This window comes from Parasteatoda tepidariorum, chromosome 11 (assembly GCF_982258835.1).
Source record: "Parasteatoda tepidariorum strain Cologne lab strain chromosome 11, Ptep-v5.0, whole genome shotgun sequence".
NCBI lineage: Eukaryota > Metazoa > Arthropoda > Arachnida > Araneae > Theridiidae > Parasteatoda > Parasteatoda tepidariorum.
In genome coordinates this window covers 85318807-85342088 of record NC_141765.1, presented here as the reverse complement: position 1 = coordinate 85342088, position 23282 = coordinate 85318807, and the positions used below count along the sequence as shown (strand labels likewise).

Sequence of the window (23282 nt, the reverse complement as noted above, 5' to 3'; positions counted from 1 at the left end):
CCCCTATATACTGAGGATCAAAAATCCGAATACTCAGCAAAAAAAATTTCTCAAAGTAGGCTCGTTTTAGTGTCTGATTTCCGAACTTAAAATATATTGTCTGCTATAATTAAGCGGCATATTTGAATTCACCCTCTCGATCCATTAAGATTGAGTCCTAGAACGTAAACATTTGAACGTAAACGTAAACATCTGATCATTAGATCAAAAGTTAGTTTTAGATTTTTGTTTACTGCTCACTGTACACTAAAACGTGATTTTTTTTCTTTTGAAATTTCGATTTTAATGCCATTACTTGGATCTCTTTCGGGTTGTGCTTACTTTATAAATTTAATCTCAACTATATTTTTCTCTTCACTTTTAAACTGCAAAGACTTTTTCTCCATTTGTAAATTATGAAAAAAATTATTAATCTGATTGCGTAAACAGTTAATTCATTAAAATTGGACATTCTCAATTAATTCCTTTCAATAGTCATTTATATTATTAATAATTACTTTTTACGCAAAATTATAATGAGGGAAAGTTTGATTAGAAATTTAAAACTTTTTGCTGCTATAATTAGGGAATTTCTATCGACAAAATTCAAGTGATTTTTTTTTCCGGAGCAAAATGCATTTTTATATAAAAGGGAACAATACTGACTTAATATTTATACGATAAAATACTCTCTAATCGCTAACACCGATGACAGGAGAAATTTTCAATTTTTTCTTTTCCACAAAAAGTTTAAAACTTAAGTTGTTGTTAAGTTGATTATAAAGCAATCGTATAATATTCTCGTATCATGTAAAACTTCATAACGAAGTTACTTATCTACCGTTTTGCAGTTATAAAATGAAATAGTTATTAAATTATACTTGCATTTTAAAATGTAATACTCAATTGCTCAATGAATTTTACGATTATTATTGTAAAACTGTGTATAATGAACATTTCAATTAAAATAATTACTACAAAATAGGTGCTGAAATTCTCTTAAACATTTACAAATATTTTACATTTATAAATTTCAGCTTTTCGCATTATTGCTAAATAATCTCTACGTCGAAAAATATTTAAAGAATTTCATAATAACAGAAAATTAAATAAAATTTTAAAAAAATTGTAAATGGTTATCGAGCAGAACCATTAAGTTTAATTAATGAATATAGAATTAGAAGCTAAGTCTCTGATAAACAATAAGAAATAAAAAAATTTAATCTTTTAAGTAAGCAAACTTTATTATAATAATCATTTCATTATTAAGGATTAAAGGTTATTGTGAAATTATTAATTCTAATTAGTGGATAAGTAGGAAAAGAATTTCACTACTCGAAATACATTTAATGAAAGTTATGAAATTATAGAATATGTAATAATGTGTAATTTTTCTATCTTAGTTCTATTACGACCTTTTAAAAAACGCTAATAAACACAATTTAGTCAACAGATACAAACGATTATGTCGGCGCTATAACAAAAAAATACGCTTTATATTTTATTTGATGCAGAAGAATCAAATGAAGACCCGCTTAATTGAAATGTCGCACCCATATTTAACTTGTTGAATGTTATGCGATACCGAAAACAAAGCAAAAACATAAGCACACAGCTGTTTTGCGATTTGCGAGAACGCTCCTTTAACGCCAATAGAAAATTTCGCCAACCCTTTGCAATCTACGGTATGTCTTGTCAATTCGCCTCCGGGCTAACTGTCATAAACATAAAACTTATTTTCGTTCTTTCTCTTTTATTTAAGAATTAAAACAGCTGGAAATTCGAAAGAAATTCAAATTTCTGAAATTCTAAAAGGAATTCTAAAAATCAGTACAATGAATATTAATTTTTGTTTATGTATGCAATTTTTTTTTCTCAAGTTTCGATGATAATAGTAAAAACAAATAACGTTATCAATAGCCTTATCTGTCGCTTAGCTAATTATTTTTTTATATTTTAAACCTTCCATTTGAATTCAAAACAATTGATTAAAAAGCACGAAGGATTTGTTAAAAGCAATTTTTTAAAATGATATTTGGAAATAATATAGTTTATCACTGCTTCAAGGATTTGCAAAAAAACAATTTTCAAAACCTTGAGGACAGTCAGGGAAGATAAATAATTAAAATAATTGTTAAAAATTTATTTATAAACAATTTATTAATTTACTTACATTATACTTATTGCACCATGAATATTAGTTATAATGTAACTATTTACTTAAATACTTTTTAATAAGTAGTGAAATATTACAATCATTTATTTGTATTGTTCTTAATGTATGATAATTCTTACGATGTTAATATTTTTGTTGCAAGTCTATTTTTTAGCATTCTTCATATTAATTGCGTAAAAGTTTTTAAATCGTTAATCTATTTAATATTTTCGTCTAACCGATTAGGTTTCTTTTCCTTCTTTCTTTCTTTTTTTTCTTCTTTTTTTTTGGCTACAGTGCAGTTATAACCAGAGATATTTCTTTGAATTCGAAAATAAAAATGAATGATATGGGTGCCGTTTATTTTCAGGAATTAAGTTTTACAAGGAGTTCTGTAAAAACCACCCTTAAAGATATATTTTCACACTCCTTATCAGAAATGAAAGCAAATAGTGCATATTTGGAATAGCAAAAGGAAGAAAAAATTAAATAAGCAATTAATCTGGTAAATCACACTAAAGAAAGGCAAATGTAATAAACATGAAAACAGGCTTAATTGGAGGTTCAAATTTGGAGTGTGTGTTTTTAACTCTTATCTATTTATTCCAGCAATCATAACAGTTTAATTGATAATTATATGCGCCTTCCAGTAATGGGATTGGTTAGATTTTGATACAGTGTTTTTGTTTATTAATTTGCGACCCCCAATAAGCATCCTTTTTGGTTTTCGTTTTTGATAAGGATTTTCAAAATGCATAATAAGGATAGTCTTTATATAACACCCTGTCACCCGATTTAGGTTTATTTGTTCGTAATGATTGTTTGAAAATTCTTATTCAACGTGATTTGATTTTAAAAAGAACTTCACAAATAATGGGTAGTTATCTTTATTAAAAATATACAAGAGGAAGCAAATGATACTTCTTAATGAAGACTTTAATTCAATCTCTCTTCCTCACAATATACTTGTATATTTTAGGAATACCTGATTCCCATACTGAAGGATACTTAAAATATTGTTTTTCTATTAAATCTTGTTTTGATACTTACAATACCGATTTTCCAAGCTTTAGTTTAGATTGTTCAGGTTTTCCTAGATCGAAAATGAATGTTTTCAGCGAATCAGATAATAAACAATTTAATGTTACAACTTGAAGAACATAACATCTTTTACTACACAAGCCATGAAATTGTTTTGCTTGTTACTAAAATGCTAAAAATAATAATCTGATTCCAAAAATAATTTTTATTACACATTACTGATGCTATAAAAATTCTAGATAGCTATGAATGGGTTTTAGTCTGCAGATTAAACATAAAGTGCTCGATTTTATTTTTCATTATTTTCGCCAAAACCTCAAACACATTTATTTTTTATTTTTTTCGATCTGACATGTATTTTTTAAGGTACGTCCCTTTTAAAAATTGTACCCCTTTTTATTTTGCGATTACAGCGGCATCTGTCAACAATATCACACTTTCTACAGTGTTTATAGCAGCGTGCAAAACAGCAAACTCACAGCATTATATACTCTATTGTAAACAGTCTATTGACGATATCCAAAGTATGCCAATATTTGTGCGTATTAATTCAAGAATATTCATTCATATAAAATAATTTAAAAATGGTGTGAATGCACGTGATTTTGGTGGAAGCATTCTCAATTATTGACGGTGGTTGTTGACTTCCACCAGTGAATGTTGACAATCCTATAGTCGCTTTAGTAAATGTCCGAAATATATACTAGGTAATATTTCGGACAAAGTAGGTAATAAAGTAAATGTCCGAAATATAGGTCTAATTAAGTGCCACTACCCGGTATGCCCTACATCAATGTTTTTTTAAGATCAAGTGCCACCGCCCAGCATTTAACCGGTACTTCGAACATTGATGTTTCTCCTAATCTATCCTCAGCAGTTATTAAAATATCGAATATATATAATAATATCAACGAACAAATTAATATAAAATCGGATATAACAAATATTTCGGACATTCACAAATCGGATATAACAAATATTCGGACTATGCGATTCTTGACATTCATCTGTGAAAGTCGACATTCTTTTGATTTCGGTCATAAACGGTAACATCTATATGTGATTCTTTCATCTGTGTGTTTTGTTTTCAAAACAAAAGGTAAAAGTAATACATTTGTATAACAGGAAAATATTCTTATCGGTTTTGGCATTTGAATTGTTCCAGACAGTTTTCTTGGAAACTTTCCTTAATCTATTCTTAGGTAATGATTGGCAGAAACATAACTGGCAGGTGTTATTTCTTAGAAGATTTTTTTAAAGAAATTCTTTTTAGTCGTGATATTTTTCTTAGACCTATAGCTTTCGATTTGTTAAAGTATCATTTAATGTTTTATTTTATCTCCTTTATATTATCTACATCGAATGGACAGATATAATATACATATACTATTGAATAAACCACCTATGCAGGAAGGAATTTAATTAGTCTGAAAAACATTGTGATCGTAAAATAATGTTTAGTGTTTAAAAACAACCAACTCAAATGTAATTAAATTTAATGGCTAAAATTTTCTGACCACGTGCAGAAATTGTAAAAGCTAAACTGCAATCTTAATAATATTTACACTAAATTATGTTTTCAAATAATATGTTTAGCCAAAAAACACTGTTAAGACGTCTTTCAGAAAAAGCTTAATTTTTAAAGGTATCAGTTTTTTTTCGTTGAAATAAAATATTCGCTTACAATTTCTGATTTTTAAAAATTTTAAATTATAACAGCATTGCAGGATTTTATTTTGATTAAAACCTGCTTGCCCTTGCTCTACACTGAGAAGAAACTCGCGAAAATGTCATGTTTTCTGAAAATATCAGTTCGACTAGAAATATGTATTGATTCAAAAAAAAAAAAAAAAAAATATATATATATATATTATTTTATCTAACATTAAGTTCTTATTTATTTATTTCACAACGCCACCTTATTTTAAAACTAGTATCATGATCAAACATTGGTAATGTAAACATATTCTTCCACTTTGAGGATATTTTGATTAAAACTCGCTTGCGCTACACGAGGAAGAAAACATCGAAAAAGTCATGTTTTCTGAAAATATCAATGTATGTCTAGAAATATTTATTGAAATTGTTTTTTTTTTTTTTTTAAATATTTTATCTTTCATAAAGTGCCGACCGGCTTGTGTCAGGGAACAGGCCTTGCATCAGAAAGGTTCTGGGTTCGAATCCCGGGAAACGAATCCCCATAAGAAACGCTGGTAACATATTTTCTAAAATTTTGTTCTCGAGAGTAACATCATGTGCACCCTTACTGCTCTGCTCTAACAGGTAACTTCGCTTAATATTTCAACTCAATTATTAGTTATCGGATATTGTTTACAAATGTTACGTTTAATTAATTTGGATTCCATTGTGTCACAATATCAAGCCGCCTTAATGCCTAAGTCTCAATTGCATTGCGTAACAGCCTCTGTTTTAAACCATTTATATGTTCAAGTTATCCAAAATTATCTAAGTTCATTTTAAATTTATGAAACAGGGCTGGTATACGCTCATTCAAACTATGATGATTTTTTCTACAATATAATAGAGTTTTGATAAGTAATTTAAATTTAAACTAATTTGCTGTGATACTTGTTAGAATAGTTGAAGTAACCTTTATAAAGATAAAGAAAAATCTTTCTATTTATTAAACAGAGCATATTTTTGTGCAAACATCCTTGCAAGTTCATTGTTTTGAATATTAATTACTTAGTCATCTATATTTTGACATTTTTTTTTTGTATTAGAGTAAGTTATTGTATCATTTAAAAGTGCATTTTTTTAAACATTTTTGTAAAAGTTTAAAAAAAAAATTATCGTTTCATTATTTACAAAAAAAGCTATCAATTTATAATTATTATTATTATTTAAATAGTAAAGAAATTGAGTTATTAAGAAATTGTGAACTTGTAGCTTCAGTTCATTTTTTAAAGATATTTTGTAACTAAATCCATTTTAGGTTATATATTTTTGTATACATATATTAAATATTATATATAAAGTATATATATTAATATTTTACGTATTATACATTAAATTTCGCTAAACAAAAAGAAAAACATACATCTTCGCAAATCAACTAATGTGATAAAAAATTTTAATAAAGTAACATGTTAGACACCTTTTAAGGGAATGTTTCGCGATTAAGTATTCTCGAAAATAATGAATGTAAAAAAGCTGAAAATATGCTAAAATGCCGGACTAAATTTGCCAGTTTATTTATTAACAGAGTAGCAATATAATGATAAATGCTTTCGCAAAATGTCTAACATCGCCACTTATCTCAATTAAACGTTTTACGCAAAAAACGGTTTTCAGAAAACGAAACTGTCATTATTCTCCATAAAAGAAAAAGGAAACACAAGGGGAAAAAACGTTAAGAAAAAGAACTAACGTTGGATTACGCGCTGATCAGTCACCGAGTTTCATCACATTTCGAATAATTCCACGGCAAGTTTATTTCATCATTGAACTACAAAAATGACGCAACATTGCAGCGCAACCTGTCCTCAGCCAAGAACTTTGAACACTAGTTTTCCGTTTACATGATGACATCATAATTTCAGCTGTTCAGCTTGCCGACATGTGAGCACTGAATGGATGTTGAGTAGAAGTTTTCAGTAGTAAAAAATGGGAGTCACTTTTGGACTAAAAATAGATGTAAACATTTCTGATCTGTTCCCTATTATCTTTTTCCCCCGCTTATCCTATCGGCTTCTGAACGCTTCATCAAAATGGAATATCGTCCGCACACTCTGCTTAATGTACATTGTTTGATATTTAGCCTAACTGAAATCGAACATTTTTAAACACTTTGGAATATTTTATTTCGAGTTCCGTTAATAAGTAATTTTGTGATTTTTTTTCCGGTTGTGATAATGTGTTCTTGTCTGATGTTTGTTCATCGACGTTTTGTGATGTTACTGCCAAAAATACACAACTCGGAAATTACGGTTGTAGCTTTCCACACCTCCAAACTTCTTTCAAGGGCAAAATTAAAACCGTAAGTTTTAAATTTGTTTAATTATTTTCTTGGAATGTAGTTAAAAATGTGTGTTTTAACTTAGTTTGTAAGTTTTTTGCCAGTTTATATTAAAAAGATTCATATATTATTTTGTTTAAAAATATATATTTTTTCTCTTGAGTTTTAACTACTGTTATTTGATTTTTTTAAACATTGTTATTTGATTTTTTTTAAACAAAGTTGAAAGTTTATTTTGAATTTAAATATTTAATTTAAAAAATAAGTTTTTTTTCTCCTTTTATCCTCATTTAGATATTACAATAAAACCTATTTTTTATATTTTTTCGCTTGAGTTTTAACTGAGATTCTAAAAACATATACAAACAATAAGGACTATTGTGCACTCTGAATTTACTAGATTTGAATTCCTCTTTCATGTGATGTGCGAATAAAATCAAGAAAATGTGAAACAGTTATGATAACAGCATGGGATATTAGATTTATGTTTTTGTCTGAATATCTAGTTTTAGAGTCAATATTATTTTAAGAATTTTGATGCCTGAAAAATATCTTTTTAAAAGCTATTTAGAATCAAGGCAATGGAATTTCCTTCAGTTTTGATGTCTTTTTTTCCTCCGTCTTTAGGATATTTAAAAAAAAAAATTTTTAATACCGTAGTTTATTTCTTAATAATATATTATATTGAATATTAGTTAGTTCATATTTAAGTTTTGGGTTTTCTTGAGATAAGCTAGTTTAAAGAAGTATTTTTAGTTTAACTCTTTTAAGCATTCAAAGAAGAAAAATCAGGTTCATATTTTAAAAGCGTGCACACATTAAAATTTACAGTAAGCTTTTATAAATCAGAGCATTATGTCACCAATAATAGTGACATAATGCAGGAGTTATGTACCAAAAGTAATACTTACCTAAAACATAATTTTTCTGTTTTTGATTTTTGTAAACAAATTTCATTCTGGTGTGAATTAAGATTGATTTTATAGTTTTTTTAGAGGCTACATTCAAAAATTATTTTAAAAAAATTTTAAAAATACAATGAAACAAAAAAAAAGTTTTTTTTTGAGCCGAGAAGATTTTAATGTGACAAGTTGCCCAGTTTGTCCCAAATGTTAAATATTTTTCCCTTTTTTACCATACGATAACTTCAACCCTCTGTATCAAGAACAAAAATCAATTTTTATATTTAGGACACTTTTTACCCAACGCTCTGACTAACGCTCTATAAGAGAGAGAAAAAATTTTCGAAATGACTTTACCCTGAATTGTCGGAATGGCCTAGTCTTTAAGAATACTTTTTTCTGCTATAATGTTCCCCAATATAAACGTTATAGCTCTAAAAAGTATTTTTTTAAAGACTATATCCATAAATCCATGAATCAAAATTACTTGAACATTGTGATGGAATAGAAATACATCACAATGTTCAACTAATTTTGATGATATTGTATTTCTCTTTCTGAATTTTTTCAACTGCAATTTTTAAGTTTTTATATGACTCTTAACATTCTATAAATATATACATTAAAAAAAGTACTTATACATTAAAAAAATTCTTGCACCATTTATATAAGACGAGGAAGATAAATAACGATAAAATCTTTCTTTTTCATAAATTATGATTATTCGGAGATTTAATGAAATTCCGTAAAATTACACGTAGAAGCTCTGTGCTTGACCTTGAAGACTGCTTTGTTCTTGACTTTTTCCTAGAACTTTAAAATTAATTGAAGTGAAACTCGAACGTGAAATGAAACATTCCATGAAAGAAAATAAAAAGCGGGGAATTTTAACAGAAATGTATAGTTGTTTTCCTTATTTTTTTTTTATTTTATGACTTTATTTCGTTATCCAAAAACTGCATTAAAAGCCTGGTTTATTTTCTGAATATCACTTAACGGAAAAAATCTTGCAAATGTTTTTTAAAAAAATTATTTTATTTAGTATATTAGCGAATTAAAAAAAAGAAATTGTAAACAACCTAAATTAGAAACGCCTGTGCCGTTTGAACCTTTACTTCTCCCTGACCTAATATATTATCTTCTATTTCAGCAAATGAAGTCATCGGGAAAAAAAAATTTCTTTTGCCTTTTTGTTATTCAGCTGTTAACTTTCAAACCTTTTTTTTTTCTTTACAAAAAAAAAAATATTAGAAATTTTTGGGGTTACCTGTGTTGTGAAATACGCAGAAACTGCGCAACTTATTTTAAGTTTTCAGCTTATTTTGTATCTGTAACTGCGCAACTTATTTTTTGCTGATTTTACTTATATTTCTTTAATAAAAACCCAAGAAAGGGTTAGATTTTATTTCACAACTAACCTTGAGCAGCCGACCCAACTACGTTGCCTTGTGATTTCAAAAGCAACTCAGAAGAGGGGGAACTCCTGGATCAAGCATTAGGACAAACTAGCTTTCGTGAAGGATTTTTTAATGGAACTTACCCGCATATGTGTTTTATGGAGAGGGAAACCACGAAAACCTCCCACGGTTAGCCCGACGGCAAGGGGATTCTTACCCATGATGCCACTGTGGATATTTTACGTCAGCGCGCGGTGGTCAGTGCGAGTCGGGAACAGAATTCGCATCAACAAGCTACCTCTGGGATTCGAACCTGGGACACCTCATTAGGATCCCCTGAGCCACCACGGTTCGGCAAGAAGTTTTTTTTTTTTTTTTTTTTTTTTCAAAGTTTTGGAATGTATTATCCGTGCAATTATTTTCTAGATGATTGAAGTAATTAAAAAAAAACTTTTTTTGGCATTGCGATATTTTTATATATAATTTCTTATTCGATTTATTTTATGCATTATTTTTTTTCTTTGTTACATTGTCAGCTCGATACCAATTCTTTGGTTTATATATTTTGCATAATAAGGTAACGTGAACCTGAATACGGTTGACTGTGCTCAGGTGATAGATATTTTAAGATTGCCTATCTCGCACTAAACATGTACAAATAAAATCAAAGTTATTCCAATATGTTATACAAAATACGAATCGAATCACATATCAAATTGATTAGAGTAAAACAAATTACAAGACTTGCATCAAATCAATGGACCGAATGATAAATTATAAGAAGAGCATAAATCGGATCTACGAGTCGAATCAATTTTATTTACATGTTCATATTGTTTAATGCCATATTCTAAAATTTGAACAGGTGTCAAAATAATGATTTGACTCAATCTTTCAATACTCAGTCATCTCAGACACTACTTAGCTACTGAAATTGTAAATAAGTTACTATTTTATTTCTAATGTAAATTAATTTACTATAATATATTTTCGATTTCAATATATTTATGATAGAGTTGTTGTTAAAATCTTATTGGCTCAATATTGAGAAATAACTCTAAAAAGAAGCTTTTAAAATAATCTTAGAAACAAGATATATTTAACAGTTTTCCGAAAAAATGCATAAAACATGATCTGAATTTTTTTAGAATTTTAATATTAGCACAAGCATAATTTAAATGCAAACACATTTGTGAACTAAAGCAAGGAATTTTGATAATTTATTCTTTGTTAGAGCTAAAAGTTCAAGGGAAAAAAAAGAGATAAAATAACGTCTTACACACACGATAAAAGTAATGAAATTTATGGAAATGACTTGAAATAGCTTTTGGTAATTGGTCGAATCTTCCCGGCCAAAACTTCGCCGATCAAAACTTTGGACATAACTTCGCATGGGCGAAACTTCTTCATGTAGGCAAAACTGCACGTGGACGAAACTTCGCACGGACAAATTCTGATATTAATAAATAACATTAAATTATAATTAAATTTATGCATTAATTTTAATAGAAAATATTTTATACATTATAAAATTTTCAAATAAATAATAAATTCAAATTCGTAATTAACTTAATTTTAATATATGTAAAAGTATTAAATATATTTTTTATATTTATTTTTTTAGTTTCAATAATAGAATAAAACTGCTTATGTTGCTTTCAAAAAGAAGTCGAAGTTTTTAAGCTTTTAATTCATAATTAATTTAATTTTAATGAAAGTCAAAATATTAAATTAATTATTTTTTATAGTTTTTAATTTAAAACTAAAGCTTTAAAATATTAAATTTTCTAAATTTACATTAGGCGTTTTTTATTCTAAACTCATAACTAATTTAGTTTTAATAAAATAAGAACTATTAAATCATTTTTTTATATTTTATTATTTTGATTAAATCATTTATGAAACATAGGTTTTGAGTTTGATTCTAACGCGCAAGTGAAGTTCGAATAATATTTTTCTATACAGAGTTAAAATTTACACTTACAAGTATTTTTTGTTTTTAGTTTCATTCCGTTTTCATAATTATTTAAATTTTTTATAATTTTCTTAAATTTTTGTTAATTTTTTCATTGTTTTTAGAAATTCAAACTTTATTTTAAATAATTGGCAAATTACTTGATATTCTTTCATTCATTGTGAACATAACATAACAATTGATTCAGATTTTTTAAATTCTGCTTGTACTTATATCTTTGCACTATATAGTATCCTTTTCTTATAATAATGTAACAACGAGACTTGATTATCATTACATCGATATCTATATCAGAAAAAGCTCTTGGGACAAACACTATATAATTAAAAAAAATTATATGGCTTTTAATGGGTAGTCAAATATGTTCTTTTTTAAACCATACTAGCACGAAAAAATTGAAATATATAAAGTATTTATAAACTAAGAAAAACTTAATGTTTGTATTTTTTACTAAAAAAATTATTTTGTCTCCAAGGAATATAAAATATTTACCAATATTCAAGCGCTGGTATGAATTTAAGCAACATGCTATATTCAAGAAATCTTGTGCAAGAGGTGAAAAAAAAGATATTTAAAGACAAACTTTAAATAAAATACTCAAGTTAGCAGGAGATTCCAATTTAGAAAATGTTATTTTGTGTTTTCAGTAAGCTCTTTTGTCTGCTAAAAATGGCAATGCTATATAATGTGAATACAATAATTTTAAAATTAAAGGATTCCAATTATTAACAAAATTAATTATTAACAAAATTAATTATAACAGACGAATAAAACTGACACTCTTTTAGTTTACAAAATCTGAAATTTAAGAACGTTTTCTACATTTTAAAAGGTTAGAATACGACAAAAAGTATACTCAAAGTATATATAAGTTGAGCAAGAACACATGTTTAATAAATAACGAAGAAAAGACAATATTTTTCCTCAACTACGTTTTTAAACTATGTTTGTGGTAAGAAAGACTTGAAATATTTATATCAATCGGATTTGGAATATATTAAGTATCTACATTACCGCTTACCATTCTTTGCATTACAAAACTCATATCAAATGAATTTGCATAATATTCTTTTATCTAAGTAAAAAAAAATCCCTATCATGACATACTAAATAAAAACAAGCTGAGTTTATTTATTGAGGCCAATGTACTGAGATAAAGTCCGAAAAAGTTAATCCAATAAATATGTTTCATAATTTCCGCTATCACAAATAGATATTGTTTAAAAACTCTTTTTAGACATTTTTACATTGTTTAAAAACAGTTTATTAATATTCTCCTTAATTAGCCCTTTTACGTGAGTATTTTGTTCTTAAATAAAAACCTAAATAAAAAATTGTTTTTGAAATTGTAAAAACTTCTTTCTTTATTGGTACACACAAATAAAACTGAGCATTTTGTAACTATTCTTTATAAATACTCTAGAAAGAGCTCATCGGGAAAAAAACAAAAGTCTTGGAATAAATAAATTTAAAAAAAATCTCAAACTGAAATAGCTATTCAATTTATAATTTTTTCAAGTTTTAAGGATACATTTTTTTTTAAGCATTTGAAGGGAATGCGAAGTCATGAAAATCTTAGTAGAAAAAGAAAAAGGAAATCAAATTTTGAGGAATGGACGAATTAAACAGGTATCAAAACAGTCTTAAATTCCAGATTTTTATTAAGATTAAGAATTACAGATTAAGGAATAAAATAATATTGTAGTATCTACATTATACTTTTCATTAGCATTGGTTTATTTTTATACAAGTTAGAATGACATTTATATTTTACGATACTAACGCAGACAATTTTAATTAGAATTGTTATTGATCATAAAATTTTGTCAATTTAATCAATACATTGTATTATGAATCATTACGATTAAAAGGTAAAATTTCGTAAAAAATTAGTGTTTAAGTTGGAATAATGCACTCTGCTTTTAATCGAATAATCAGCTTAGTTGAATAGAGTTAGTGGAAACCAATAGTATTCCTTTTAGAGAGGTTGAATGTACTATCTAGTATTAAAAAACCACGCTTCTTGTAGTAGAATCTTATGGGCATATAATGTTGACTTCTACCCCAAGAGATGGAACCTTGAACAATGGTTGTTAGATTGAGAAGACATTCTAACCTGGAAAGGATTTTTATACGTTTCTAGCCAATATTAAAATATTAATAGATCTTAGTAACTTAGTCTCTTTTCCAAGTTATTAAAAGCCACTTTGTCACATTTTCTAAGCTAATTCATTCAATACAGTTTAACTCTTTGTGGGAAATATTTTCAATGATTCTGATATGAGTTCTATTTTTAGAGTAAATTTCTTTAACATTGCATGTATATTATGAGCACAGTTATGACAAGACACATTTTTCTAATTGACCAGGAGGCTCCCAATGAGGTGACGCTGGTTCGAATCCCAGCGTTCATACGAATTCTGTTCCTGGCACCGACGGCAGTGCTGATGTAAAAGATCCTCAGTGATAGACGGATCATGGGTTAGAATCCTCTTGGCGTCAGGTTAACACTGGGATTTTTTGAGGTTTTTCCTCTCCGAGTAACGCAAATGCGGGTTTAGTTTTATCAAAAAGTACTTATCGAAGGCTAATTTGTCCCAATGCAGTTAGGAGTTCCTTTGTCTTCTAGGTTGGGTTCAAAATTACAAAGATACGAAGTTGAACATGTATAGTCGTAAACTAACCTTGTTCAACACTCTTTGTAAAATATCATTAGGAGCCGCGGTGGCTCAGGAGATAAAGCGTTCGCCTCCCAGTGAGATGCACCAGATTCGAATCGCAGTGGTGGCTGGTTTATACGAATTTTGAACGACCTCTTATACGATAATACGAACGTCCTCTTGCCGTCAGGCTAACCGTGGGAGGTTCTCGTGGTTTTCCTCTCCATGTAACGCAAATGCGGGTTAGTTCCATCGAGAAGTCCCCCACGAAGGCAAATTTTTCCCAGTACTTGATCCAGGAGTGCCCTTTTCCTCCGGAGTTAGTTCAAAATCACAAGGCTACGGAGTTGAACATTTGTAGTTGTAAACCCACAAAATTGAGTCGGCTGTTTAACGACTGTAGTAAAGTAAAACAAAAATATTTATTAGTATTTTTAATAGTTCATGTGACTAAGTTTTTATAAGATTATTTTTAGAAGCTAATTTAAGATTTTAACTACCCCTAAATTAAAATTTTAATCTAAACCTGAATAATCCTCAAATTAGAATCCCCTTGCCATCAGGCTAACAGTAGGAGGATTTCGTGGGTTTCCTCTCCATGTAACGCAAATGCGGGTTAGTTTATTGAAAAGTCCTCCACGAGGGCTAGTAAATCCCAATATTTGATCCAGGTTCCCTTGTCTTCAAATTGAGTTCAAAATTACAAGGTTATGGAGTTGAACATTGATAGTCATAAACACAGAATTGGGTCGGCTGTTCAACGACGGTTATAAAAAAATAAAAAAAATTGTTCAGGAATGTTGTTTCTGTCAAACATGCCACAGTTTTCTGATAGGCAATAAGATGTTTCTGTTGATTGCGCTGATATCTGTTAGAAATTCTGGAAAGTGCCACACTTATATGCACGCAAAATTATTGAAATAAATATTTCGCTTTAATGGCATGGTTTTTTTTAACCTTGCTTTTAGATAAAAACTAGGGCCATTTTTAACCTATTAGATGCTCTTTTCTAAAATATATTGACATTCTTTGCTCTTACATTAAGCTACAGACATGATATATATACATATACAGGGTAATTCTGAAAAGATGGGCAAAATTTCAAGAAGTGATAGTACACACCCAAGCAAACAATTTTTATCAAAGAATGCATGGTCGAAAACAAAACGCTAAGGTGCTAGCGCATTTGGAAAGTTGTTTGATGCAAACGTGAAAGCTCCATTCCTGTTGCGAGTTACTGCGCTGCATTACTTGTCGCCAAGCTTTCAGCCGCTGCAGGAAAAGTTCGTGATATGCCCTATCGTTTCTTCGCCGTTGTACTGCGTTTTATAGCAGCATAGCCGCTGCCGGCCACTGTTTTGAACACTTATTGTAATCACATGCCAAATTAAATTTGCTTTTATAACTTAACTTCATCGTTCTTTGTGTGTTTTTTCCTCTTTTAAGAACATAAACTTTGACGCCCTCCAGCGGTTTTGCGTTTTGTTTTCGACCATGCATTCTTTGATAAAAATTGTTTGCTTGGGTGTGTACTATCACTTCCTAAAATTTTGCCCATCTTTTTAGAATCACCCTGTATATATATATATTACAGATACTTTTGAAAATCATTACCAACACCAATGACTAAGTATTTAACATGTTCATATTTTCACATTTCCTGTACGTCTGCTGCCCTACTTTTCTTTACTCCACTTATCAATTTTAAGAAAAAATATGAGTATGATCTTCAAAAGGAAAAGGAAATGGTAAATAAATGAGTGACCTACTAAAATAATACTTACGTGCTATGATATGCAACTGTGTAGGTAGGTAGATTAAATAATTTCACAATATGCATTTCACTTCTTATATGACATTCAAACACAGTATAAAACACAAATGATAAATTAATTTTATTTAAAAATTAATTTATTTTTCAAGTTTAGACGAGGTCGAAGAGTTCGTAGAACGAAACTTGTTCCGTTTATCAGGATAAAAATGTTTCTTAATATGTAAGTTGTCATTTTGTGTTTTATTTTTTTTTCTTTTATTTTAAAACATATGTTTTGAAATAAGTTAATAAATATTATTAATTTTTTTTTATAAATTTTATACAGGAATATTATTTTATACCATTAAGCGTAACTCTTTAAGATACTTTTTTTTTCGAAAATGTCTGTGTAGGGTTTTAATTTTTTCTTCTTCTTTTTTAAGGGAATGATGGTGAAATCGGTTTTGCAATTTTTAGAATAATCTGAGTGTTTCCCCAATTTTTCTAGATTGTTCCAATAGTTCCTCAACTAATAATTTTTCTGATCCATAAAGGTAAATTTTAATACTTGCGAAAATGTTGAAGTTTTTTTGAAAATCACAATTTTTTTAACAGACTTAAATCGTTCTATATTTAGTAACCTAAATAAATTTTTTGGAGTAAATATCTTTGTTTATATATGTTCTGTTGAATCATAAAGGTTGATTTTTTTAATCAATTAAAGTATTAAAATAATTGGCAGAAATTTGAATTGATGGGGCTAAATAAGGTCAATATAATTATTAAAAAAAACATTATAAACATACATAATTATAAAAATTTCAGTCCATATTTCATATAAATGTAAATAGAAATTATTCCGTGATAAAAAATAATTTTTTCAATCAAAATATTCGTATTTTTTATTCATATTTATATTCGCAAGAAAATTAAATTTTTATAGCCTAAAACTTCATTTCTAAACTTGTTTGAAAAACATATTTTTTTCTTCCTAAATTATTTGACATAAAGGAAATATTTAAGAAATTTAATTTCAGGAAAAAAAATAATCGCATAAATTGAAAGTCTTAGTGTTCTTTGTCGTCAATTACATTTCCCCCTCCCTACACACTACTGTGATCAGTGAACGAATATATTAAAAGACATTTTAACGAATATGTTAAAATCTGACATTTTAATATATAGGGTCACTAATGTAAACAGATGTATACAAAACATATTTTTTACTTCGAAAATCACGTTATTTAAATTATTTGGAAAAATGTCATTTATAATATTCTCCCATCAAGCTCTGTAATTTTTATGGTTCTTTTCTTCTTTTATGGCATTTGTTGAGAAAATCATAAAAATAAGCCATATTATAATTTGTTGAGAAAATCATAAAAATATGGCATAAAAATAAGCATGCGTAAAAACAAACAACAAACAATTTTTCATGATTGTTTTTCAATCAACGTAACCTCGATAAAGGTTCATTTTGATCTTTGATCGCGGTTAATTTATATCTTAAATTTCATCTATGTATTATGCTGCATTTATGCAAGTTATACACTTGAACCTTCTTCCGTAAATAACTTTTATTATCTATTTTAAAAGTTGATTACATTAAGATGATATATTTAGTTTATCTCATTTTTTGTTGAATGATTTATTGTATATTTTGTCCAAATGTCATCAAATCCTTTTTTGTATCAAGGTTCAGTTAAAGCAAATAAAGATCCATCGAGTTTGAAAACTAAACGTTTTTTAAAAAGGGTTGTGAATGAACTATAACAAAAAAAATAACACTGATGAATTTATTTTACTGAATTTTCAAAATATTTTTATGCTAAACAACGACCCAAAGTTATTTGAGTACTTTCCGTGATTGTTTTTAATAATGCTTTTGTTATTTGTTAAAATGTTTTTAATATTTTATTAATTTAGACAAATTTGTTTGTTGAATAAGCTGAAAAATAAATCGAATTTTTTTCTTTTGCTTTAGTTGCTTTTGTTTTTCGTTTGAATAGTTTTTAATAAAGTTCCTTTTTAGAAATTATTTATAGATATTTCTGCCTTTAGATCTACTTTTAGATTTAAAGACCAACTCCATCCACTTTTTTTTTCTGATTGACCTCTTCAGCTTTTGAATGTTTAGGTCATTGGCGAATTTTTTTTTTGGGGGGGGGGGGGCTTCATAATCTAATATTACTATTATAAAAATTATAGGACGTAAGAAAATTCACGCTACTCTTAAACTTCTCTTTTTATACCAAAAATTAAAAGGTCCACCTTTGTTAAAATTACGACAAGCAAAAAAAAAAATATCAACTTTAACGTTTTTCCATACTTTAAAGGAAGAATACCATTATTTCTTGTCTTGTTTTTCCTATTTAAGTTTATTGACAGCGCAATAAATTGGACATTAATTTCATTCTTGTACTTTTTATTTTGAACATATAGCTCAAAATAGGCATTTAAAAAATGGACATAGCCTAAAATGCCCATTTTTGGAATCAGACATATCATCAGTGTACTTTTTATTTTGGACATAGCTCAAAATATTCACTTAAGAAAACGGACATAGGAGCAAAATGCGCTTTTTTGGAAATAGACATAGCATAAAATGCGCTTTTATGGACCTAGACGTAACAAAAAATGTGCTTTTTTGAACTAGACATAGCACAGAGTACGTGTTTTTGGAACTAGACATAGCACAAAATGCGGTTTTTAAAGTAAACACAGCATCTTATTAGACATACCATCAGTGTACTTTTTTATTTTGGACATAATTTAAAATATGCATTTAAGAAAGCAGACATGAGAGCAAAATGTGGTTTTTTGAAACTAGACATAGAACAAAATGCGCTTTCTTGGAACTGAAAGTCGCTCACAATTCGCCTTTTTAAATAAAGCAGTGAACTCATATTTTTATCTCCTACGTTATTCTTAAAAAAAGGCGCTAACAAAATTAATGTGAAAATTTGTTTAACCTTTTCACGAATAATTTTACTAGCAAGTTTTTTTAAAAATACAATAGTCCTAACGCTTGTTTAAAAAGAGAAAACAATTGATTTGTCCATTTCTTAAATATATGAACGCATATATATATAAAAGCGCATTCCAAGATTCGTTTATTTTCTTCAATACAAAGTTTGAGATACGTTCAATTTTTTAAACACATATATCAAGCTATGTCAATTTCCTTAGACACGCATTTAGAGCTGAAATAAAATATTCTCCGGTATGATAATAAATCTGTTTAAGAATTTCTGAGAAATAAAAATCTTTAAAGGCGTATTTTTGAATATTTATTTCGCTTAAACTATTTAACCGATTTAATTAATTTGGTTTTACTCATACTCATTTGGGTATTTATGTTTTCTTATCTCTGCTTCATTTTACCGTCAAATCGAAAATAGCCTTTCTTTTGTATGCTATACATGCATTTTATTCAATTATGAGCTATTTATTTATTTCTGAATATTTAGGTTAATTTTTGTTTCTCAATTTTCTCACTGACTTGAAGCTTACAACGTTAAAAGAAATAATTGTCTGACTTACACTGTTGGTTTAGTTTCCGGTTATCTTCTATTAAGGAAGAATATCAAAAGGAAATGGAAATTGAAATTTATGAGTCGAATTCTTTCTATTCATTGCTATTAATGTTTTACTTTCCATTTTAAAGGTTAGTGCTCTCAATCGGTGTCAAGGGTAGTTCAATGAAGAAGTGTGTTTATCTGAATTGAACTCGGCTTGCAAATTTAGCATAGCTTTTGAAACAAACAGCCATATCATTTGATTTACTATTAGAATGTTTCATAATAAATTTATTTCTTAATTTATCTAAACAATATTTTAACTTCATTTCCTTTTCAGTTAAGAATTCCAGCTCCTTTTCGGTTTGTTTTCGTACTTTATATTGTAAATAGCTTAAGAATTTACGGTTTATTTTTTGTTACTGTAGGAATCAAAACATTTTTCTGTTTGTTTTCTAACTGTATAAAGTGATAGATTTTATTGGTTGTTTTATTCTTTTTATATCACACAGCGAAAAATGTCACTGTTTACAGCGAACTGTTGAGACATATAACATTAATTGGAAACTATATTAGCATAAAATTGTGTAGAACTAGCTATTACGACAACATAGAATGTAATGTTGTATAAATAGATGTTTGTGCAAACAGAAATTTTTAAAATTTCTGTTTATTTTTTTACTTCATTTTTGTTATTATATTTATTATTTTGTCCTTTCAGAGAGTTTCTCTTTTTTGGTAAATACGGCGCGATGTGAAGTAGCAACCTTTTATCTTTTTTTCTTTACTTTTGGGTTTATTACCTTCTATTGTACATATTGAAGTAAAATAATTTTTTCGTGCGTTTGGCGCAGCATATTTTGGTGACACTTCAACAAGTAAACTGATCAATACAATTCATTATTTTATGCATTATATTCTGTCATTAATTTAGTAACGTGTGTATGTGTGTGTGACTATAATGTGTGGAAAGAGGTATTTATTTTTTAATATGTTATTGTTCCGTAGATCCGTTTTATTGTAGCTTTAATATGATACATTTGACTATGAGTTCATAAAATATAAAAATGACTCATAAGTTCATAAAATGACTATGAGTACATAAAGTAGAATTATAAAAGCTATATGTTACTAATACTAATTTACGCGTCTAGTTTATCTAAGTTTTTATTAAACTATTCTTTTTATATAAAATTATACATCAAGGGCCCTTTATTTTCAACATTCTGAAGCACATACAAAAATTTGTACATAATAGTTCTTACTTAAAAATAGATGGATACCATAGGAATTGTTGAAATAAAAAAAATAATAATCAATGCATCTAAAACACATCGTTTATTCATTTTCTTTTAAAAAAAAGTAATAATAACAAACGAATAAAAAGTTTATGTATTCCAAAATGGACTGATAATTTATTTTTTTTAAAATTAGAAGTAGTAACATTGACTAAATAAAATTAAATTAAATTAAACACTTAAAATACTCGTGATTCAATTATATTTTAAAATGAAGCATAATTTATTTTTTTTAATAAAATGTATACCATTTATGGATAGATCACTTCCTATTAATAGTAAACTTATGCATGTATAAGCTAAAATTTATATAAATATTGATTGTTGATAATAGTATTGGCTATTTTCAATTAAGTGGCTACAATATTATAATAATCTTCCAGAGAAATTGTATCATTAAGATTAATATAATGTACTGTTCATGATAAATCATTCACAGTTCGAGAATACTTCAAATACAATATTTTGTGTTATACATTTGATATCATGGCATGGAAATGTAAGATAAGGAGAGTATGCATATTATATTTATACGGTGGTGTCATGGCTGGATTACGGCACAAAACGGTCTACGGCTTAGACAGCCGTAAGTCCAATTCAGACAACAACAAAAAAAAGATGCATTTTTCAAAAACTATATATTTTTTTTCATTTAAAAAAAAATATTAATTGCGGTTAACATTAAATTACATTAATATAAAATTATTTAGTTTTTATAAATATAGTTGGGGAGAGTGGGGTCAATTGTAACAGGGTACGATTGTGGCAGAGCAAAAATTTCGAGTGTCAGGTTCTAGATTTGGTTCCTAGTCGGCGCACAAGGTGTATTTAATAAATCTACATGTACACCCCTACTGGCAACCATTTTTATGTACTTTTGAAAGAGTTACATCACAAAAGATATTTTCAAGCTACGTAAGTACTTTTTTTGGTATTAGATTATTATTTTGTAACAAAGTAATTTTGCTTAAACAAATAAAAATTATTAACCGAATATGTAAGTGGACACCTTAATTAACATTTCAATAAAACAGAATTAGTTTTGTTAATTAACTAGCAATGTTTTTAACAAATGAAGCTGAAATGGCGTCTTGGGGACGATTGTAACAATAAGTAAAGGGACGATTGTAACAGCTGAAAATAAATAATCTTACGTTTACAAACCATTACTTAACTCTTTAAGAACCACCAATAGTTTCCTATATCATTTATATTATGTTGCATGTGCATTATTTTATTTGTCACCTTTCACAGCATAAATTAAAATTTTTAACCCCTTAAAGTTAAAAGTTTAACCCTTTAGGTCTCTGCTCATTATTATTTTTACTCCTAAAATATCACTACTATTTTGATCAATAAAAAAATATATCACAACTATGATAATATGTATAATTAACTATGTTTTAGTTGAATTTATGAACTTTTACAATTGACCCCGTAAGTGTGGACAATTGTAACGAGTGCACAACTGTCAAAAATTGTTAGTAACTAATATAATAACATTTAAAATAAGGTATTTATTTTTTTTTCTAGTAGAGGATAGTCTACTTTACTCGTCTGTCAATTAATACTAATAATATATTGGATTTTTTGTTAGTTAAAAATAGTTATGTAAAAAATGTTACAATTGACCCCACTCTCCCCTACTGTGCTTGCATACAAAAGTACACAGAAAAACCACTAAATATTCTAATTTTAAAAAGGAACCTGAAAACAAAATTGGAATTCTTCCTTTTCACTAAATTTGTTATATTTTTGGAATCCCAAGACCACCAAAGTTTACGAATCGTTTTGTAAATGGTAACAAAAATCTAGTTAAAAATACCAAAGAATTGTGAATGGATGCAAAAGATGATTTTAGATAAACTTAGAGAGTTGGTTAAGGGAAGCTGCGAATTTTTTCTCAGCGAATTTTCTTTTTTTAAAAGTTATTTTTCAAATATACATTCAAAGCATACATTCAAAATATGTATTATTATTATTATCGAATTTTTAAGAAATATTGTAAAATATAGCGCATTGAGTAAATTTTAGCGCACACTAAATTTTAGGAAATTAGAAAACCAATTTAACTTTATGAACCCCTTGCGCATGCAGAGCTATAAAATATTTGGCGTGGCCTAGGGCTGCAGCCCTAAGAGCCCCTCTTTTTAATCTGGCCCTGAATAGTATTAATAAATTTATTTTTTTTCGTTTTTACAATTTTAAGAGAATTAAATGCTTGTTTTTCCATTGATTTTAAGTGAGATAAAATTAAACGTTTTAGAAAACTTCGCTTTCTTTAGAAAGATAAAATTAATTATCTTCCATATTTAAATAAAACAGTTTAAGGAAAATTCCATATCATTTACATCTTTACAGATTAAAACTTTGTTTATAATTCTCTATACATCTTCCACTACTAAATAATTGCTTAAAGATTTCATTAACAAATTTAGAAATTGTTGATCCTGAGACAGTTCCCGGAGAAATTTAGTTTAAAAAAAGTTTAGTATGTATTTTTTTAATTTAATTAGTTTAAGAAATTATCCGAATCTGTTTCATATTTTTGGAGTAATATTGTTTACATCTCGTAAATCTCAGCGAGATAGATTTTCTTTTCTTATTTTTCTTTTTATGTTTCTT

The 23282-nt window shown here is 27.7% G+C and overlaps 1 protein-coding gene across 5 annotated transcripts in view; it reads left to right on the top strand.

The window, feature by feature from the left end:
• Window positions 1-23282, top strand: part of cu (NADP/NADPH phosphatase nocturnin) — a 131442-nt gene that overhangs the window by 47193 nt on the left and 60967 nt on the right. The window contains exon 1 of one of the 5 annotated variants that reach the window (XM_016052881.5): window positions 6642-7175. The exons of 3 other annotated variants lie outside the window; for them this stretch is intronic. In XM_016052881.5, coding sequence (XP_015908367.1) covers window positions 7051-7175 — 125 coding nt within the window. In that variant the 5' untranslated portion in view covers window positions 6642-7050. Of the gene's footprint in view, window positions 1-6641; window positions 7176-23282 lie in introns of those variants that run through there. One more of the 5 variants, XM_016052880.5, reaches the window with a different exon arrangement.